Source organism: Delphinus delphis, chromosome 6 (genome assembly GCF_949987515.2).
Source record: "Delphinus delphis chromosome 6, mDelDel1.2, whole genome shotgun sequence".
Classification (NCBI taxonomy): Eukaryota; Metazoa; Chordata; class Mammalia; order Artiodactyla; family Delphinidae; genus Delphinus; species Delphinus delphis.
The window spans coordinates 21082685-21104413 of NC_082688.1; the positions used below are offsets into that span (position 1 = coordinate 21082685).

The 21729-nt window shown below is 36.8% G+C and overlaps 1 protein-coding gene across 2 annotated transcripts in view; it reads right to left on the bottom strand.

Moving 5' to 3' along the window:
- The window catches only part of KIAA1958 (KIAA1958 ortholog), an 85725-nt gene that overhangs the window by 12858 nt on the left and 51138 nt on the right, over window positions 1–21729 (bottom strand). For both annotated transcript variants that reach the window (XM_060014315.1, XM_060014316.1), the window contains one exon: window positions 5527–5699. In XM_060014315.1, the coding sequence (XP_059870298.1) occupies window positions 5527–5699 (173 nt within the window). The remainder of the gene's footprint in view (window positions 1–5526; window positions 5700–21729) is intronic.

Consider the following 21729-nt stretch of genomic DNA (forward strand, 5'->3'; position numbering starts at 1 on the left):
GTAGATCAATGAGACAGCAACTTTGAGGGAGATGTATCAGTGAGGATTAGGTCACACTTATGAAGAAAAAAATACCATGTGGAACACACATAGTAGATCACAGAGTGATGAGAGTGTGAGACTGGCAGGGTACACTCTGCTAACTTAGATGACATTTTGAAGTCTGATTTGACTCTTTGCTTTCCTCCTTGAAAAAATAACTAAATTTGAGGTTTACCAGCTGCCAAATAATGATAAACAGCTGTAACCTAGCTTGTTTGCTGCTAGCTATATCTATCTTTAAAGACACACTTAGACTAAAAATACCTTGCACTGAGACCAAAAAATGAGATTAAGACTATGGTCCCTGATGCCACAATTCCTTCTTTTAACAAAAATACTGGCTAATGCTCTAAGAGACTGGCCTCTTTCTTAAGAATTTAATCATTAAAAATATTTAAGTGGCCCATGTGAGACAGAGGATTGAAATATATCTTCTTCCTCATCCATCATTCCTCCAAACAACACAGGTGAAACTAGAAGTGATGATAAGGCACACCCAATTGGACAATCGAGACATTTTCACCACCTGAGATGTATATGTTACCTATGCCATGAAGGTTATGGGGAAATGGGGCTCTTTTCATGGATTCCTGCAGGGAAATGTAAAGTTTCCCAGTAACGGACAACTGTCTTCATAGTGACTTCACAAAGTCTGGAAGACAAGATCCTCTGACCTAGAAAAGGTTAAGGTTAGGGGCTGAAGACATGGTGATGAGGGTCTATGAGAATAGATGAATTTTAAAATTATTATTAATAAAGGTGAAATTGTTACATTTTAATAGATTTATTTGCTTTTTTATTGTGGTAAAATATACATAATATAAAATTTACCATCTTAACCATTTATAAATGTACCATCCATTGTCATTAAGTACATTCACAATGTTGTGCAACCATCATCACTACTCATTTCCAGAACTTTTTCATCATTCCAAACAGAAACTGTACTCAGTATACCATAACTACATTTCTTCCCCCGTCAGCCCCTGGTAACCTCTATTATACTTTCTGTCTTTACGAACTTGCCTATTCTAGGTACCCTACATAAATGGAATCATACATATTTGCTCTTTTGTGTCTAACTTATTTTACTTAGTATAACACTTTCAAGGTTCAGCCATGCTGTAAGCATGTATCAGTACTTCGTTTCTTTTCATTGACAAATAATATTCCATTGTATGGATATGCCACGTTTTGTTCATCCAAATGATGGACATTTGGGTTGTTTGTACATTTTGGCTATGGTGAATAATGCTACAACAAATATTTGTGTACAGGTTTTTGTATAGATATATGTCTTAAATTTTCTTGAGTATATGCCTATGAATGGAATTGCTGGGTGAGAGTAACCCTATGTTTAACTTTTGGGGAACTTCCAGACTTTCCAAAGCAGTTGCATCATTTTGCATTCCCACCAGAAATGTATGAGGGTTCCAATTTCTCCACATCCTCATCAACGCTTGTTATTATCTGTTTTTCTTTTTTTTATCCTAGTCTTCCTACTGAATGTGAAGTAGAATCTCATGTGATTTTGTCTTGCATTTCCCTGCGGTCTAATGAGCATCTTTTCACGTGTTTATTTTCGTCATAATAATGGTTTAATGTCCTTGTCTGCTAATTCTAAAATCTGTGTCAGTTCTGGGTTGGTTTTGATTGATTCATTCTTTAAGTGATATATTGATATTTTCTTGCTCCTTTGCATGTCTGGAAATTTTTGTTTAGTTGCCAGAGATTGTGAATTTTATTTCTTGGGTTCTGGGTATTCTTATATTCCTATAAATATTCTTAAGGTTTGTTCTGGGACGTAGTTAAGTTACTTGAAAACTGTTTGACTCTTTTGGGTCTTGCTTTTTCCTAATTAAAAAAAAATTGAGATATAATTACCATATGACACTATATCAGTTTCAGGTGTATAACATAATATTTTGATATTTGTATATATTGCAAAATGATTACCACAATAAATCTAGTCAACACCCATCACCACACATAGTTAAAAATTTTTTTTCTTGTAACGAGAGCTTTTAAGATCTACTCTCTTAGCAACTTTCAAATATACAGTACCATGTTATTAACTATACTCACCATGCTGCACATTACATCCCCAGGCCTTTTGACCACCTTCACCCATTTCAACACTGCTCATTCCCAGCCTCTAGTGACCACCAATCTGTTCTTTGTAGCTAGGAGGATTTTTGTTCTTTGTTTTTAGATTCCACATATAAGTGAGATCATATGGTAATTGTCTTTCTCTGTCTGACTTATTTCATTTAGTATAATGCCCTCAAGGTCCATCCATGTTGTTGCAAACAGCAAGATTTTCTTCCTTTTTATGGCGAATAATATTCCACTGTATCTATACACCACATATTCTTTATCCATTCATCCATTTCTGGGTACTTAGGTTGCTTCTATGTCTTGGCTATTGTAAATAATGCTGCAATGAACACAGGGGTGTATATATCCTTTTGAATTAGTGTTTTCGTTTCCTTTAGATAAAGGATCGCATGATAGTTCTATTTTTAATTTTTTGAGGAACCTCCATACTCTTTTTCTATAGTGGCTGCACCACTTTACATTTGCTCCAGTAGTGCACAACAGTTCCCTTTTCTCCACATCCTTACCAACACTAGTTAACTCTTGTCTTTTGATAACAGTCATCCTAACAGATGTGAGGTGATAGCTCCCTGCGGGTTTGATTTGCATTTCCCTGATGATTAGTGATATATAGCACCTTTCCGTGTAGCTGGGTCTTGCTTTTAAGATTTGTTGGGTAGGGTTAGAGCAAAGCTCAGTCTGTGGCTAATTATTCTCCACATTTGATGCAAGACCTTTCTAAAGTCTCTACCCCACGAATCCTGAGGTTTTTCCAGTCTGACTGGTGGGAAGAGGTACTGTTTCCAGTTCTCTGTGAGCTCCAGGTACTATTACCTCTGATTCTTTCAGGCATCTTTTTTTTTTTTTTTTTTTTTGGCCAGCCTCAGGTAGTTTCCTCACATGCAGATGTTGATCAGTACTCAGCTGAATATTTGAGACAGAATAGCTTCAGTTCTTTCACGTTCTCTTTCTGTGTAGCTCTCTACTTTCGAATATTCTGTTATGACAATTCTAGCCACCTGGGTCTCTCTGGGCTCAGTTCCGTTTCCTCAACTCAGCAAATCTGCTGGGCTCTTCCTGCATGCTCCCTCCCTGCACCACAGCCCTGTAGACTGTTTCAAGGCAGCAAGCTGGGGCACATGTAAGGCTCACCTTGTTTCCCATCTCTCAGAGATCACTGCCCTTCTTTGTGTATTATATAATACCTTGAAAAACATTAGTTATATCATTTGCCTGTTTTTTGGTTGTTTCTGGCAGGAGAGTAAATCTCCTCCAAATTGGTTGGAAGTGAAAGAATTAACTGATTTTTCTCCTGGGCATGGGTTATATGTTCCCACTTCTTCCTATGTATAGTAACTGTTGATTGTATGCTAGAAATTGTGAATTTTACATTATTAAATTCTGGATTTGTCTTATCTTTTCAATGTATGCTATAACTTCTTTCTAGTTGTTCTCATGTCCTCAGCCGCCCTGAGCTCCGATTTCTGTCTCCCTTCAACTCAGCAAGATTGCCAGGCTCAGTTTGGGTTCCCCTTCCTTTCATGCAGTTTAAAAATTGTCTCCAGGCAGAAAGCCTGAGAGGTGGTCAAGCAGCCATCTTAGGGATCAAGTTCTGTGCTGCCTGTTCTGTAGGAAGAGTTATTTCATTATATATTATGCCCAGCTTTCTAGTTGTTATAGCAGGAGAGCAATTCTGGACCCTTCTATTCCCTTATGGCCACAAGTGGAAATTTCAATTCATTTTCTAATCTGCTGGATCATTTTGATTAGTATGTTGTTGCTTTTTCATTTTTATAATTCTTTTCATTCTTTGAACAAACATTTCATACATCCTTAACCTATAATCTACTATCTAAAGTCCCTGGTGTCTAAATCTGTTCTTTGTTGTTTCTATTCATTCTCATTCATGGTGATTTATTTCCTTAAGTGGATAGTGATTTTTTTTTTTTTTAATGAGCACACATTTAGTTGGTCTTAATCTGTGAAATATCTGAGCACCTACATTTTGGATGTTTCCCTTCAAAGATTATTAGCATATGACTCTGCAAGGAGCCAGGGTACTGACCAAGAACTTCTTTAGACACTTTCAGGGTCTGCTCCTCAATCAAGGATTCTTCAGTTTAGCTCCCTGCCCCTTCCCTTCTTAATGATGTTATCAACATAAGCCCTGAGGAAGAGCCCTGCCTTTCATACGTGCTTACTGCTCACACTGCTCCTGTTTTGATCCTGTGGATGGCTCCCTTTCTTTCTGCAAGTACAGCAGAAAGGCCCCTCACAGTATCTAGGGCACCATGCTGCCAGAAGTAGAAACCTGGATTTCCTATTTCATCTCTTGTTGGTGCCCTAAACACATCACCCAAACCTGGAGATGTCACCTGCCCTTGCGCTTCAGTTATGACTTCTATTTGCAATATCTTTGAATCTATACTTCCAGCTTTAACATTTCCCCCATGTTTTAAGTCCCACCTTCCCAAATGCTTATTCGACATAACCATCTGGTAGACATCTCTATTATCTAAACTCAACATATCCAAATCAAAATACATCTTTCTGTTCTGACTCTACAAGTCCAAGAAATTTCCCTTCTATTCACAACCCTCAAACATTTCAAGTTGGAAGAGATTCTAAGGGTTCATTTTACAACTGGGGAAATTGAGGACCAAGAATACTAAATACATTTTTGCTCATCACCTCCAATTAATTGCTCTATAATATTATGTTTCTTATGTTCCTTCCTGTTCAAAAAAACTCAGTGTTTCCCTTTCACCTAACCCTTAAGACATTTGCAGATCTTATGGTCAGAGTGTTTTTACTATAACGGTCCCTTCTCTGCTGCCCGCCCCCCCAATAATCCTTCAAATAAAATCTCTCCTTACAAACAAACACAAAAACAAAACAAAACAAAACTTCAATGGTTTCCCAACGTTCACAAGATTTCAGCTTGCCATTTAAGGGTTGTCAAAATCCAGTTTTATAGTCCACTACTCCCATATATGAAACCTCTGCTGCAGGCAAGTGGGTCTATCCCTCTAAATTTTACTCTTCCTTATGTGACTCAGCCTAGAAGACCGTTGTCTTCAATTCTGTTGAAACCCTACCTCTCCCTCAAAATACAGTTTAAATATCAATTCCTTTGCTAGTCTCAACAAACTGAAATTAATTTCTCCATCTGAATATTTTTGGCATTTCTGATCTATAAATTCCGAGAACACGTATTAAATTCTGTTTTGTACTGTGGACATATTTCTTTCTATTTTATGGTCTTTCAAAGTTTCCTCAGGCAGAAAGTACCTGTTCCGTGTTCCCCACAATACTTAGCACAGTGCCTGGCACATGGAAGCTCAGTGAAGTTGACCAAAAGGAGAAGTAAACTTAAGGGTTTCTTACCTTGGTGATGTCTGTGTGATCTTTGAGCCCATTGGTCATACACCAATATCGCCACACATTCAGGGCATACCGTGTTGCTTTGGTCGTATTTGGGCTTACTGCACTGGTACACAGATCATTCAAGTCATCATTCATATTAAATACAGGAAATTTGTTGAGCTTAGTAGAATAGGCTAGAAACAAAAACAATAAAAGGCATTAAAATAATTTGCCATTCCCTCCTTCACAGAATTGTATCTTTGGATCATGTTAAATAGGAGAAAACTCCTAAGAGATATAACACGTTAAAAAATGAAATTTCTATCAAGTATACATAAATTAGAATAAATACAGTAGGGAACAATGTCTATAGCATGAAATCGATATAGTAACCATGCATTTAATCCCAACAATTTTGCCATATGTATTAACTGATATACTAATGCAGGCATTACAATAATAGAAGGGAAAAAATGAATGCAGAAAAACAAAGAATGTTCTATCTAAAATTTGCACTGTAAAAAAATAGCATTTATGTTAACAACAACGACAAAAGGATAGAAAGAAAGGAAGACAAGTTATACATCCTTTCTCTTTTCCTTAGCACATGAAGAGCTGTTACTTCTCTGCAACATATAGTCTCAAATATCTTATTTGTCATCCTGGACAGTGCTGAATTAAATGGTATTAGCATATTTCTTTATTTCTTTTCACAAATTGATAAAGAGAGAGAGATTTCAACCCTGACTCCACAACCCATCAGCTAGCTTAGAGTCAGAATGGAAGGTCAAGTAGAATATCAGGGAAAGAGTGGGATACTCCAGAGAGGCTCACATTGTCTCAGAGGAGAGCAAACAGATTTTAAATTGCAATTGTCGCTGCAGCCTGTGGATCAAAAACCACATTCACAGAAAGATAGACAAGATGAAAAGGCAGAGGGCTATGTACCAGATGAAGGAACAAGATAAAACCCCAGAAAAACAACTAAATGAAGTGGAGATAGGCAACCTTCCAGAAAAAGAATTCAGAATAATGATAGTGAAGATGATCCAGGACCTCGGAAAAAGAATGGAGGCAAAGATGGAGAAGATGCAAGAAATGTTTAACAAAGACCTAGAAGGATTAAAGAACAAACAAACAGAGATGAACAATACAATAACTGAAATGAAAACTACACTAGAAGGAGTCAATAGCAGAATAACTGAGGCAGAAGAAAGGATAAGTGACCTGGAAGACAGAATGGTGGAATTCACTGCTGCGGAACAGAATAAAGAAAAAAGAATGAAAATAAATGAATACAGCCTAAGAGACCTCTGGGACAACATTAAATGCAACAATATTCGCATTATAGGGGTCCCAGAAGGAGAAGAGAGAGAGAAAGGACCCGAGAAAATACTTGAAGAGATTATAGTCGAAAACTTCCCTAACATGGGAAAGAAAATAGCCACCCAAGTCCAGGAAGCACAGCGAGTCCCATACAGGATAAAAGGATAAACCCAAGGAGAAACATGCCAAGACACATAGTAATCAAACTGGCAAAAGTTACAGAGAAAGAAAAATTATTGAAAGCAGCAAGGGAAAAAAGACAAATAACATACAAGGGAACTCCCATAAGGTTAACAGCTGATTTCTCAGCAGAAACTCTACAAGCCAGAAGGGAGTGGCATGATATACTTAAAGTGATGAAAGGAAAGAACCTACAACCAAGAATACTCTACCCAGCAAGGATCTCATTCAGATTCGATGGAGAAATCAAAAGCTTTACAGACAAGCAAAAGCTATGAGAATTCAGCACCACTAAACCAGCTCTACAACAAATGCTAAAGGAACTTCTCTAAGTGGGAAACACAAGAGAAGAAAAGGACCTACAAAAACAAACCCAAAACAATTAAGAAAATGGTCATAGGAACATACATATCGATAGTTAACCTTAAATGTGAATGGATTAAATGCTCCAACCAAAAGACACAGGCTTGCTGAATGGATACAAAAACAAGACCCATATATATGCTGTTTAAAAGAGACTCACTTCAGACCTAGGGACACATACAGACTGAAAGTGAGGGGATGGAAAAAGATATTCCATGCCAATGGAAATCAAAAGAAAGCTAGAGTAGCAATACTCATACCAGATAAAATAGGCTTTAAAATAAAGAATGTTACAAGAGACAAGGAAGGACACTACATAATGATCAAGGGATCAATCCAAGAAGAAGATATAACAATTAGAAATATATATGCACCCAACATAGGAGCACCTCAATACATAAGGCAACTGCTAACAGCTCTAAAAGAGGAAATTGACAGTAACACAATAATAGTGGGGGACTTTAACACCTCACTTACACCAATGGACAGATCATCCAAAATGACAATAAATAAGGAAATGGAAGCTTTAAATGACACAATAGACCAGATAGATTTAATTGATATTTATAGGACATTCCATCCAGAAACAGCAGATCACACTTTCTTCTCAAGTGCGCATGGAACATTCTCCAGGATAGATCACATCTTGGGTCACAAATCAAGCCACAGTAAATTTAAGAAAATTGAAATCATATCAAGCATCTATTCTGACCACAATGCTATGAGATTAGAAATGAATTACAGGGAAGAAAATGTAAAAAACACAAACGCATGGAGGTTAAACAATACATTACTAAATAGCCAAGAGATCACCAAAGAAATCAAAGAGGAAATCAAAAAATACCTAGAGACAAATGACAATGAAAACGCGATGATCCAAAACCTATGGGATGCAGCAAAAGCAGTTCTGAGAGGGAAGTTTATAGCTATACAAGCCTACCTCAAGAAACAAGAAAAATTTCAAATAAACAATCTAATCTTACACCTAAAGGAAATAGAGAAAGAAGAACAAACAAAACCCAAAGTCAGCAGAAGGAAAGAAATCATAAAGATCAGAGCAGAAATAAATGAAATAGAAACAAAGAAAACAATAGCAAGGATCAATAAAACTAAAAGCTGGTTCTTTGAGAAGATAAACAAAATTGATAAACCTTTTAGCCAGACTCTTCAAGAAAAAGAGGGAGAGGACTCAAATCAATAAAATTAGAAATGAAAAAGGAGAAGTTACAACAGACACCGCAGAAATACAAAGCATCCTAAGAGACTACTACAAGCAACTGTATGCCAATAAAATGGACAACCTGGAAGAAATGGACAAATTCTTAGAAAGGTATAGCTTTCCAAGACTGAACCAGGAAGAAATAGAAAATATGAACAGACCAATCACAAGTAATGAAATTGAAACTGTGATTAAAAATCTTCCAACAAACAAAAGTCCAGGACCAGATGGCTTCACAGGTGAATTCTATCAAACATTTAGAGAAGAGCTAACACCCATCCATCTCAAACTCTTCTAAAAAATTGTAGAGGAAGGAACACTCCCAAACTCATTCTACGAGGCAACCATCACCCTGATACCAAAACCAGACAAAGATACTCCAAAAAAAGAAAATTACAGACCAATATCACTGATGCATATAGATGCAAAAATCCTCAACAAAATACTAGCAAACAGAATCCAACAACACATTAAAAGGATCATACACCATGATCAAGTGGGATTTATCCCAGGGATGCAAGGATTCTTCAATATACATAAATCAATCAATGTGAAAAACCATATTAACATATTGAAGAATAAAAACCATATGATCATCTCAATAGATGTAGAAAAAGCTTTTGACAAAATTCAACACCCATTTATGATAAAAACTCTCCAGAAAGTGGGCATAGAGGGAACCTACCTCAACATAATAAAGGCCATATACGACAAACCCACAGCAAATATATCATTCTCAATGGTGAAAAACTGAAAGCATTTTCTCTAAGATCAGGAACAAGACAGGGATTTCCACTCTCACCACTATTATTCAACATAGTTTTGGAAGTCCTAGCCACGGCAATCAGAGAAGAAAAAGAAATAAAAGGAATCCAAATTGGAAAAGAGGAAGTAAAACTGTCACTGTTTGCAGATGACATGATACTATACATAGAGAATCCTAAAGATGCCACCAGAAAACTACTAGAGCTAAGCAATGAATTTGGTAGAGTAGCAGGATACAAAATTAATGCATAGAAATCTCTTGCATTCCTATACACTAAAGATGAGAAATCTGCAAGAGAAATTAAGGAAACACTCCCATTTACCATTGCAACAAAAAGAATAAAATACCTAGGAATAAACCTACCTAGGGAGACAAAAGACCTGTATGCAGAAAACTCTAAGACACTGATGAAAGAAATTAAAGATGATACCAACAGATGGAGAGATATACCATGTTCTTGGACTGGAAGAATCAATATTGTGAAAATGACTATACTACCAAAAGCAATCTACAGATTCAATGCAATCCCTATCAAATTACCACTGGCATTTTTTACAGAACTAGAACAAAAAATCTTAAAATTTGTTTGGAGACACAAAAGACCCCAAGTAGACAAAGCAGTCTTGAGGGAAAAAAACGGAGCTGGAGGAATCAGACTCCTGGACTTCAGACTATACTACAAAGCTACAGTAATCAAGACAATATGGTACTGGCACAAAAACAGAAACATAGATCAATGGAACAAGATAGCCCAGAGATAAACCCACACACCTATGGTCAACTCACCTATGACAAAGGAGGTAAGGATATGCAATGGAGAAAAGACGGTCTCTTCAATAAGTGGTGCTGGGAAAACTGGACAGCTACCAGTTTTCATTTTAAAAGAATGAAATTAGAACACTCCCTAACACCATACACAAAAATAAACTCAAAATAGATTAGAGACCTAAATGTAAGACTGGATACTATAAAACTCTTAGAGGAAAACATAGGAAGAACACTCTTTGACATAAATCACAGCAAGATCTTTTTTGACCCACCTCCTAGAGTAATGGAAATAAAAACAAAAACAAGTGGGACCTAATGAAACTTAAAAGCTTTTGCACAGCAAAGGAAACTATAAACAAGATGAAAAGACAACCCTCAGAGTGGGAGAAAATATTTGCAAATGAATCAATGGACAAAGGATTTATCTCCAAAATACATAAACAACTCATGCTACTCCGTATCAAAAAAAAAAATGCAATTCAAAAATGGAGGGAAGACCTAAATAGACATTTCTCCAAAGAAGACATACAGATGGCCAAGAGGCATGTGAAAAGCTGCTCAACACCACTAATTATTAGAGAAATGCAAATCAAAACTACAATGAGGTATCACCTCACACTGGTCAGAATGGGCACCACCAGAAAATCTACAAACAACAAATACTGGAGAGGGTGTGGAGAAAAGGGAACCCTCTTGCACTGTTGGTGGGAATGTAAATTGATACAGCCACTATGGAGAACGGTATGGAGGTTCCTTAAAAAACTAAATCTTGAATTACCATATGATCCAGCAATCCCATTACTGGGCATATACCCAGAGAAAACCATAATTCAAAAAGACACATGCACCCCAATGTTCACTGCAGCACTATTTACAATAGCCAGGTCATGGAAGCAACCTAAATGCCCATCGACAGATGAATGGATAAAGAAGATGTGGTACATATATACAATGGAATATTACTCAGCGATAAAAAGGAACGAAATTGGGTCATTTGTAGAGATGTGGATGGATCTAGAGTCTGTCATACAGAGTGAAGTAAGTCAGAAAGAGAAAAACAAATATTGTATGTTAACATACAGATATGTGGATATATGTGCATATATGTGGAACCTAGAAAAATGGTACAGATGAACTGGTTTGCAGGGCAGAAATTGAGACACAGATGTAGAGAACAAACGTATGGACACCAAAGTGGGAAAGCGGTGCAGGGTGTGGGGTGTGTGTGATGAATTGGGAGATTGGGATTGACATGTATACACTGATGTGTATAAAATTGATGACTAATAAGGACCTGCTGTATAAAAAACAGATAAAATAAAATTCAAAAATTAAAAAAAAAAGGGTCTCTCCCTCCTAGGAGTAGGGTTCATGCCATGCTCCCTTGCAACCCTCCCTCCTCCCCCCTCCACCTCCTTGGTATTGATGAGGTCTGGGCTACAAAAAGAAAAAAAAATGCAATTGTCAAATTACTTCAGATGAAGACTGGTGTTCCTCAATGTGTCCACTTTAAATACTAGTCATCAGAGTAAATCCACAACCATTAGCTGGCCATGTTTCATACTCTGTAATCCACTAACACTGGGCTTAAACTGTTGAAATTGTTGTCTTTGGATAGAAAAAAAAAAATCAAGGTAAACCATCTCACAGTGAAAACAATGCCAACTTGTACTTTTTCTAATGGTTCTGACCCTCTCTGGAATGTTTCTGTATTCAACCAGGCACAGAAAGGCTGAGAAATAGCAAAATGAGTTAAGGCATTACCAAGGTGATATACAAAGTGGTTTCATCTAACTCACCTCATCTTTCTCTGCTCCCACTCAGGAACTCCAAACCACCAGCCTCTTGTTGTTCTCTAGCCTCTGCCTGTGCCCAGGACACCCACATCACACCTTCCCTACCCTTAGCCTGAGAAATCCCTCCATGGTCTTTGTACCAATCAAACAGTATCTTTTTTCAATTCCAATTCCAATTGCAAACTCACATCTATGTGATCTTTCCCCATACAAACCCAACTCCCTTATTCTCTCTTTCAGTATGAGCCCTAGATTTGCTTTATTATTCCTTGGAACTAATAATCTAATTGTGCCCAGAAGATCTCTTCAACTGGTTTATATGCTCCTTAAGACTCTGTCTTCACCCTTTAAGTCTGCTTTGACCTGCTGAACACACAATCTGCTTTAATAAATGCTTATAGCAAGAGAGCAGTAAACAGTGCTAGAAATGCTTTCCAAAGCAACTGAGTCATGCAGGCATATTGCTCTTACCACCCTCCTAAGCTGACATAACTCACATTATTGCTGGGACTTGCTTGATATTAATGAAAGGATTCTAGTATAAAATTTACTATCATTGCCTCTAGCACTAACTGAATGCTTACTACATGCCAAGAGTTATGTAAATTATCTGTAGTCTCTAAGCAACTTTATACCTATTTTACAGGTAAGGAAACTGAACCTCACACATTTAGTAACTTCATACATCACTCATCCAATATTTACTGAGGTACTCTCTCTGTACCAGGCACTGTGCTGTCCCAAGTCATGGAGTTGGCAAGTAATAAAGCCACAGTTTGCACCTGGGTCCTGCTGACTCTATGCCCTGGTCACTACAGCAAAGGAATCAGGTACTATAGGGATAAAATGCTTAGTAAGGAATACAGTTTAGATATTAGCCACTTGTGCTTCTGAAAAATATCCTTGCCTCCCAAATTTACTCAGATTAACCTTCATAAGTCTGATTTAGTTAAACAACCACTATAGCTTTTAAAAACAACAACAACAAAATGATTTATTTGCAACACAGCCTAGTCCCCATCATTTTATTTTTTTGGCTGCTGCGGGGCTTGTGGCATCTTAGTTCCCTGAGCAGGGATGGAACCTGGGCCCTCGGCAGGGAAAGCAGGAGTCCTAACCACTGAACCACCAGGGAATTCCCCCCATTACTTTAATATGCAGAGGAGTAGAAAAGAGTCACACTGCAAGATAGGATGACTAAGTTTAATTATTACATTAAATAATTAAACGACCTTAACTAATATATTTTTTTATCACAGGACAGAGACGGTACACTGAAAATGGAAACCAATGTCCTAGTATATAGAGAAACAGGGAAAGAATGCTTGTACAGTTACATAATGGGAAAGAAATTTGTGAAAATGAAATGACATATACGATTCCTTCATGATTGTATTTAAGGATTATGTTTATTTAACTGCTTTTTAAAATTTTTGAGAAAAAGTTCTAGTGTTACAGTGCTGAGGACATTTTTAGGAGAGTATATTGATGGAGAAACAAACAAAAGTAAGAACTTATAACTGAATACAGGGAAAAGAAGGGACTACTAAAGGAGGATTTGAATTTTTTTCCTCACTAGAAAACAGGCAAACTCTGAGCTGAGAGTTAGGAAGAGCAGGCCGTGGGAGTGGGAGGGGACTATGGGATCATGGCAGTGTAACCTAAGGACAGCCAGATCTGAATGATTATCCTGCTTTCTATACGTAGCTGCCACTTACATCATTTACAGGACAGTGTGTAAAGTGAGGGAATCTGCTGTGGAAGGCTACCCTCAAGGTCAGAGAGAAAAGGGGCATTGCCTCAGGTAACTCTGGGCAGCCCCATTGGACAGAGAGGGAAAAAAGGAAAGCAGCTACAAAAAGCAAGAAATCCCCAAATGTACACCATCTCTCAGGTAGCACCTTCCCTGTGTCTAATCTGAGAGAGTTCCTGGCTTCCCAGCCTGTTTTCCTTTCATATACCCTGCAGGGAAGCTTATTCATGGGCTCTTCTTTGTCCACTCATTCAGCTAGGTGAAGTCCACCTGCAGAACCCTGTGCTTAACTATTACCTGCAAAAGTGAGCTCTGCCCAGGTTCAAACAGGAACCTTGAATAATGTCTAAGGAAATCCCTATAAGCTATCAATAATGATAAATCTAGACTTTCATTTTAAAATGTGAACATACAAACAAGCATCACTTGGCAACTGGGGAAAACTAAAAGCATGGAAGTTACCACATTACACAAGCAGAGCAACTAATTTCACATCCCCTATCCTCCCCCTGAAAATAGACTTAATTCAGAAAACCAAAGAAAAAATTTAAAAGATAGATACATATATTTGAGAGGATAATGCATCCTTAAAACAAGAACAGCTTTCATTGTAGAACAAGGAAGATCCTGGAAACTTTAAATGATTGAAAAAACATATTTTAAAAATTCTGAGAAGAGCTGAGTATGAGAATGAACACGGCTAAAGGACAAATTAGTGATTAGGAAGGAATTTTCCCTGAAGGGCAGGCAAAGTAATAAAAAAACTGATAATTATGTGAGTGAAGTTAAGAAGCATGGAAGACAGACTATGGAGAAACAAAATCCATCTTATAAGAATTCAAGAGAAAAGGTTATAAGAGGATAGGATAAAATAATCAAAGATATAATATATGAAAAGTTCTGTTAATCAAAGAAAGATTTTAATCTTTAGGGTGTTAAGGTTCATGAACTGTCAAAGAGACACATTGAAAAGACACATATATAAACATATCTTGGTGAAATTTCCAAAATCTAAGAACGAAAAGAAAATTCTATAATCTTTCTGGTAGGGGGGAAAAAGCCATCAGCAGAATAACAAGAATTAGATTTTTCATCTGTGATACTAAAAAACAATGACTCAGTCTCCTCAGAGCTGTGAGGGAAAAGGACCATAAGTGAAGAATTCTAATACCTAGCTAAAGTATCATTCAAGGCAAAAGAAAGATATTTTCAGTCATGAAAGAAGTAGCATCCAAGCACCCTTTCTTAAAAAAAAAAAGTTAGTCGTGGATATTTGCAAACAAAATGAAAAATGAATCAAAGAAAGGGAAAGATACTGGGTACAAGGTATAGTAAGAAGCAAAAAATTACTTCTAACACTGAGTAATGTAGCAAGTGAGCTCAATACAATTGTTAAGAAAAGACTGTGAAAAGAGATGGGGTGTGATAGAACAAAATCTTGAACTAAAATTCCCCATAATTTCAATAAAATAAGGGAAAAGGGGAGAGGAAAGATAGAAAAAATATGATTAAGATCTCATCCTCTTTGGAAAGGATAAAAAGCAAAGAGGAAAAAAGAAGGGAGAGATTACCAATGTTAATTCATTTTTATATTAAAAATATGTGTTTAAATCTGTTAAAAACAAAAGAAACAACTATTAGAATGGATATAGGATTTTCAAGTAAGAGTAAATAAAGGAGTATCAGCAGAAAAAGAGTTAAAAACAAAAATCCAACATCTGCAATCTATCAAGCAAAACTTGGGACAAGTTAACAAACAAAATAAAGAACGAAGTAAGAAAGCATGATGTAAAGAAGACGTACATATGGGCAACAGGCACATGAAAAGACTCTCAGTAACACTAATCGTCAGGGAAATGCAAATCAAAACCACAATGAGATATCACCTCACACCTGTCAGAATGGCTCTTATCAAAAAGACAAGAAATAACAAGTGTTGGTGAGGATGTGGAGAAAAGGGAACCATTGTGCACTGCTGGTGGGAATGAAAATTGGTGCAGCTACTGTGGAAAAGAATATGAAGTTTCCTCAAAAAATTAAAAATAGATCTACAGTATGATCTAGCAATTCTATTGTTAGTAGAAATTCAATCTAGTCGAAGAAAACAAAAACACTTATTTGAAAAAATATATACAACCCTATGTTCATTGCAGCACTATTTACAATAACCAAGATATGGAAATAACCTAAGTGTCCACTGATGGATGAATGGATAAAGAAGGTTTCTCTGTGTGTGTGTGTAATACTACTCAGCCATAAAAAAAAAAGGTAATGTTGCCATTTATGACAACATAGATGGACCTTGAGGGTATTATGCTAAGTGAAAAAAGCCTGTGAAAAACAAATACTGTATGATCTCACTTATATGTGGAACCTAAAAAGCAAAACAAACAAACAACACAAAAACCAAAACCCAGACTCATAGATACACAGAACAGACTGGTGGTTGCCAGAGGGGAGGGAGGTAGGGGGGTTGTGAAATGGGTGAAGGGGATCAAGAAGTACAAACTTCTGGGGGACTTCCCTGGTGGCACAGTGGTTAAGAATCCGCCTGCCAATGCAGGGGACACGGGTTCGAGCCCTGGTCAGGGAAGATCCCACATGTTGCAGAGCAACTAAGTCCTTGCACTACCACTACTGAGCCTGTGCTCTAGAGCCCGTGAGCCACAACTACTGAGCCCGCGTGCCACAACTACTGAAGCCTGTGTGCCTAGAGCCTGGGTTCTGCAACAAGAGAAGCCACCGCACTGAGAAGCCTGTGCACTGCAATGAAGAGTAGCCCCCACTCGCCACAACTAGAGAAAGCCCATGTGCAGCAACGAAGACCTAACGCAGCCAAAAGTACATAAATAAATGAATAAATTTATATTAAAAAAATAAAGTACAGCATGGGGAATATAGTCAATAATATTGTATTAACTTTGTATGATGACAGATGACTGTGGTGATCATTTTGCAATGTATTCAAATGTTGAATTACTATCTTGTACACCTCAAGTTAATATAATATTGAATGTCAACTATACTTCAATTTAAAAAATGTTGTCAGTCTACATAAGAAACAAAACTCAGCTATATATGTTCTTTACACATAGGAATTAATAGGGTATAAAAGTTGAAAGCAAAAGAATAAAAAAAAAAAGGGTATACCATGTGAACAATAAAGAAAGGAACGCTGGTATAGCTATACAGTATCAGACAAAACAGACTTTAAGGCAAGAAGCATTCATTACCAGAAATAAAAAGAGATGTTTTAAAATTCAACAGAGAGATACAACAATCCTAAATTTGTATGGACTTAACAATACAGCCTCAAAATATAAAAAGCAAAACTTGAAAGAATTTAAAAAAGAAATAGGCAAAACTACAACTAAGGTTTTAATACATCATTTTACATACCTGACAGAACAAGCAGACAAAAAATTGTACAGATATAGAAGATATGAATGATGCAAGCAACAAACTGGATGTAATTGATATACAAAGAACAACATAACAATGGCAGAATAGACATTCTTTTCAAAGGTACATGATACTTTTTTTAAAAATTGAAATATAGTTGATGTATAATATTATGTTAGTGTCAAGTGTACTACATAGTGATTTGACAACTGCATACATTATAAAATGATCACAAAGTTATTACCACATTACTGACTATATTCTTTATGCTGTATATTACACCCCTGTGGCTTCTTTGTTTTATAACTGGGGTTTGTACCTCTTAACCTCCTTCACCTATTTCACTGCAGCCTCTATCCTCCTCCTCTCTGGAAGCTACCCATTTGCTTTCTGTATCTATGAATGTTTTTGTTTGCTTGTTTGTTTTGTTTTTAGATTCCACATGTGAGATCACACGGTATTTGTCCTTTTCTGACTTATTTCACTTAGCATAATACCCTCTAGATCCATCTATGTTGTAGCAAATGTCAAGAATTCACATAACCCTTTTACAAAAATAGAAGTGCTAGGACATAAAGCTAGTCCTCAACATTTCAAAAGATTAAGTCATTCAGAATGTCAGTAGAATTTTTAAAATCAGAGGGAATTAGGAAATACTTCAAAATGAATGATAATGACAATATAATGTGTCAAAGTTGTGGGATGTGGTTATTACAGTGCCTACAGAGAAAATGATAGCATTAAATTCAGAAGAAAGATTGAATATCAACTATACCAGGAAATTATAAAAAGAGAAACAAATACAACCCCAAAAATAAAAAGAAGGAAGCAGTACACATAAGAACAGAAATCAATGAAATAGGAAATAAACTTACAATAAAAAAAGTAACACTGGCTTCCCTGGTGGCACAGTGGTTAGGAGTCCACCTGCTAATGCAGGGGACACAGGTTCATGCCCTGGTCGGGAAGATCCCACATGCCACAAAGCAACTAAGCCCATACGCCACAACTACTGAGCCTGTGCTCTAGAGCCCGCAAACCACAACTACTGAGCCCGCGTGCCACAACTACTGAAGCCCGCGCGCCTAGAGCCCGTGCTCCACAACAGGAGAAGCCACCGCAGTGAGAGGCCCGCACACTGCAACGGGGAGTGGCCCCGCTCGCCGCAGCTGGGGAGGGCCTGCGTGCAGCAATGAAGACCCAACACAGACAAAAATAAGTAAATAAATAAATTTATTTTAAAAAAAAGTAACACCAAGAGATGGATTTGAAAGACTAACAAAATTAACAAACTATTAAGAAAAAAAGAAGAGTCTGTGCAGTTCAAACCTGTGTTGTTCAAGGATCAACTATAATGCCAAACCTAAAACTTCTGCTAGAGAATAGAAAAAGAGGGAACACTATCCAATGTCTTCTATAGGGCAGCATAACTTTTCTATAAACATACGACAAGAGTAACACAATAAAATTACAAGCCAGCACAGCTCATAAACACAGACCCAAAATCCGTAACACAAAATGAGCAAATTGAATGCCTACCTCACACCTAAACAAAAAAAGCAATCCCAAACTTACTACCTAAATGTGAATGGTAAAACAATAAAGCTTCTAGAAGGAAACACAGGAGGCCATTTTTTTATTACCTTGGGGTAGGTATATACTTTTAAACAGAACATCAATATTATTACCTCAAAAGTGAAAATTTGATAAATTGGATTTCATTAAGATTAAAAAGACATTTATCAAAATGTACCATAAGGAGAGTAAACAGGCAAGTCATATATATAGTGGGAGAAAATTTTTGAAGTGCATATAATTGACAAATCAAATAGAAGGCAGATAGTCCAATTAAAAATGGACAAACTTGAATGGGCACGGCATAAAATAAGAAATATCATTTATATTTCAGGAAATATAAATTAAAATATACTCATCAATATGTCTAAAATAAAAAACAAAATATGCAAATATCTAGTGTTGATGAGGGTGTGGAACAACAGGAACACTATTACTCAGCTGGTAGGACTGTCGATTTGGCCACTTTGGAAACCAACTGGCAGCAACTACTCAAGTTGAACAAACACACATTCTATGATCCAGCAATCCTACACCTAAGTATATACCACACAGAAATGTGTACGTGTGTACTAAATGGCCTGTATATATGAGTGTTCACAAAAGCATAATTAATAATAAATAGGGACTTCCCTGGTGGTGCAGTGGTTAAGACTCCATGCTCCCAACGCAGGGGGCCCAGGTTCGATCCCTGGTCAGGGAACTGGATTCCACAGGCATGCCGCAACCAAGAGTTCGCATGCCACAACTAAGGAGCCGGTGAGCTGCAACTAAGGAGCCCGTGAGCTGCAACCAAGGAGCCCGCCTGCCGCAACTAAGGAGCCCACATGTCACAACTAAGGAACCCACGTGCCACAACTAAGGAGCTGGAAAGCCACAACTAAGGAGCTGTCAAGCCTCAACTAAGACCTGGTGCAACCAAATAAATAAATATTAAATAAATAGCCCCAAACTGGAAATAACCCTATGTCCATAAATAGCAGAATGCATATGAAACTGTAAAATATTTATACAATGAGTTATTACATAATAAAGGAGGAATGGGCTACTGGAACAAATCATATGTACAAACATGGATGAATCCCACAAACACAATGTTAAGGAAAAGAAGCCAGACACAATAGAGTACATTGAAATGGTCCATTTATATAATTCAAGAACAGATGAAAATGACTCTATGGTGAAGTAATATAGTGGATACCTTAGGGAGATAACAAAGGGAGGAGGCCACACGAGGGAAACTTCTGGGGTTCTGTCTTCCTCTGGGTGGTTACAGCAATACGTTTGCTTCATAAAAATTTATCAAGTTGTACACTAATGATCTGTGCACTTTTCTGTTTTAAAATTCAATAAGAAAACTTTACCCCAAATCCTTAAAATTAAAAATGTACAGGCATATCTCATATTGCAGGTTGTTTCCACAATAAAGCGAATATCGCAATAAAGGTACACAATTTGTTTGGTTTCCCAAAGTGAATATAAAAGTTATGTTTACACTACACTGTAGTCTATTAAGTGTGCAATAGCATTATGTCTAAAAGAACAAATATACAAACCTTAATTTAAATGTACTTTGTTGCTAAAAAATGTCAACCAAAGTCTGAGCCTTCAGCGAGCTGTAACCTTTTGGCAATAGTGACATCAAAGATCACTGATCACAGATACCATAACAAATATAATGAAGAAAATATTTGAAATACTGCCAGAATTACCAAAAACATGACACAAAGACATGAAGAGAGCAAATGCTGTTGGAGAAATGGTGCTGATACACTTGCTTGATATCGGGTTGTCACAAACTTTCAATTTGTAAAAAAATGCAGTATCTGCAAAGCTCAATAAAGTGGACTGCAATAAAACGAGGTGTACCTGTATATACAAACTTAATAAATGAAAAGTTATACCATGTACCTGTATGGGAAGGCTCAATAATATAAAGATTTTTAACTTCTTCAAGTAATCTTTAATTCAATGTAATTCTAATTAAAATCTCCCTCTTTGTTGTTACTTGTCAGGTTGATTCTAAAATTTATCTAGAGAGTAAATGCATAAAAAAAGGAAGGCAATTTTGAAAATAATAACTGGCAGGCCCTGCCCTGAAAGATAAAAACATGTACTATAACACTGCAATAATTTCAAGTGTTAAGTTCTGGTAAAGAAATAGACAAATAGATTAATGCTACTGAATAGTCCAGAAAAGGTCTGTGTAAATATGCAAACTGAATATACAGTCACCCAGGACCTGCCCCACCCTGACCCCCACAGATACCAAAATCCAAGGATGCTCAAGCCCCATATAAAATGGCCTAGTATTTGCATATAACCTATGCATACACGCCTGTATACTTTAAATCATCTCTAGGTTACTTATAATATCCAATACAATGTAAGTGCTATGTAAGTAGTTGCCTGGCAGAAAATTCAAGTTGGAACTTTCTGGGATTTTTTTTTTTTTTGATCCGAGGTTGGCTGAACCTGCAAATGTGAAACCCACAGGTACAGAAGGCCAACTGTATAATAAAGGCTCCAATTAAAATTGCTGGGGAAAACATGGACTCTTCAGTAAATGCTTTAAGAGAATAAGCTATTGAGTTGGAAAAACAAAAACAAAGCAAATCATGTAAAATAGATAGCTAGTGGGAAGCAGCCTTATAGCATAGGGAGATCAGCTCGGTGCTTTGTGTCCACCCAGAGGGTGGGGTAGGGAGGGAGGGTGGGAGGGAGACACAAGCAGGAGGAGATATGGGGATGTATGTATACGTATAGCTGATTCACTTCGTTATAAAGCAGAAACTAACACATCATTGTAAAGCAATTATACTCCAATAAAGATGTTAAAAAATACAAAAAACAAAGCAAATTTAGATTCTTATTTCATATGACAAGCAAATAACACATTTCCAAATGGATCTATTTTCAAAAAGCTGTTTCCATAAAGAAGACAATTTTCATGATTTTGGGAATAAGGAAAGCCTTTCTCAGTCTGACACAACCTAGAGGTGTAAAAATAGATTAACAAATCAGACATAAACATTCAAAAGTTCTGTACTGAATAAATTTTAAAAGACAATAAATA